Genomic DNA, 860 nt, shown 5'->3' with positions numbered 1-860 from the left:
CAACCCGCTAGCTACGGTCTTCCCCGTGGTGCCCAACGTCGGATTCTGCAACTGTGCTGGCCTGCTTCGTGCGGACTCCTGCCGCAATGCCCTCAGGAATTTGTACTGCAACGTCAACTGTTGCCCGTACAAGGGCATGTGCGACAACGATCTTCATGAGTCCAAGAAGGTATATTTGGCGCGCAGCTTGCGGACATCGAGACTAGGAGTTGCGACGACCGGGGGTATTAAGGCTGGCGAAGTTCTCATACATACCTGGGCGAGTTTGAGCACCTGGTCATGACCAGAAACAATCGCCCACGGAACTCCGGTTACCGACTCGTGTTTAGACAGCGGTCTGAATATCCAGAGCACCCCGTTCGCGTGGCTATCAACCCCGAGCGGATGGGCGGTCTCATGCGGTTCGTTAAACGCTATTGTGACCCCGTTGCCAAGTTCGTGGAGGTGAGGAATGGCCGTCGCACAACGGTCGTGGTCGTCACCGCAGAATCCGTCGCGGAGAGGAGATCTGCGCTGCCTGCGGTGATGACCTGTGGTTTGTATGTCGTTGCGGGAGCGCTGAATGTCGCCACCGCGATATCCAAGGCTGTTGTTATCCGTGACACTACGAAGGGAAGTCGAAACGCTGTCGTGATGTGCGGAACAAGCTAGGCTTCGGTAAGAGAGTCTGCGAGTGTGCATATCGTTCTAAATATATTGTGGTGAGTTTGTTTTCTAGCGTCTTTCTTGACGGGAACCCAATTATCTTAGAAGCTTAAAGTTCATCCTGAGAGGTCGCACTCCGAGAATCGTTCGTTTCCGCGATTAGTCAGAAGTTAACAGCGCGTGGTCTGATACATCACTTCCGGGCACCCAGAAGC

The 860-nt window shown here is 54.3% G+C and overlaps 1 protein-coding gene across 1 annotated transcript; it reads left to right on the top strand.

Annotated features, from left to right (window-relative positions):
• Positions 1-279: 279 nt before the first annotated feature.
• PPTG_19937 (hypothetical protein) lies at positions 280-651 on the top strand (the record flags this gene model as incomplete). The annotated part of the gene is made up of 1 exon (XM_008918512.1): positions 280-651. The coding sequence occupies one exon, from the start codon at positions 280-282 to the stop codon at positions 649-651; it is 372 nt and encodes a 123-aa protein (XP_008916760.1).
• Positions 652-860: the final 209 nt, after the last annotated feature.

The sequence above is a fragment of the Phytophthora parasitica genome, assembly GCF_000247585.1.
Source record: "Phytophthora parasitica INRA-310 unplaced genomic scaffold supercont2.221, whole genome shotgun sequence".
NCBI classification, from domain to species: Eukaryota; Oomycota; class Peronosporomycetes; order Peronosporales; family Peronosporaceae; genus Phytophthora; species Phytophthora nicotianae.
The sequence above is the reverse complement of the archived record's forward strand: the minus strand, read 5'-3'. Positions and strand labels throughout refer to the sequence as shown.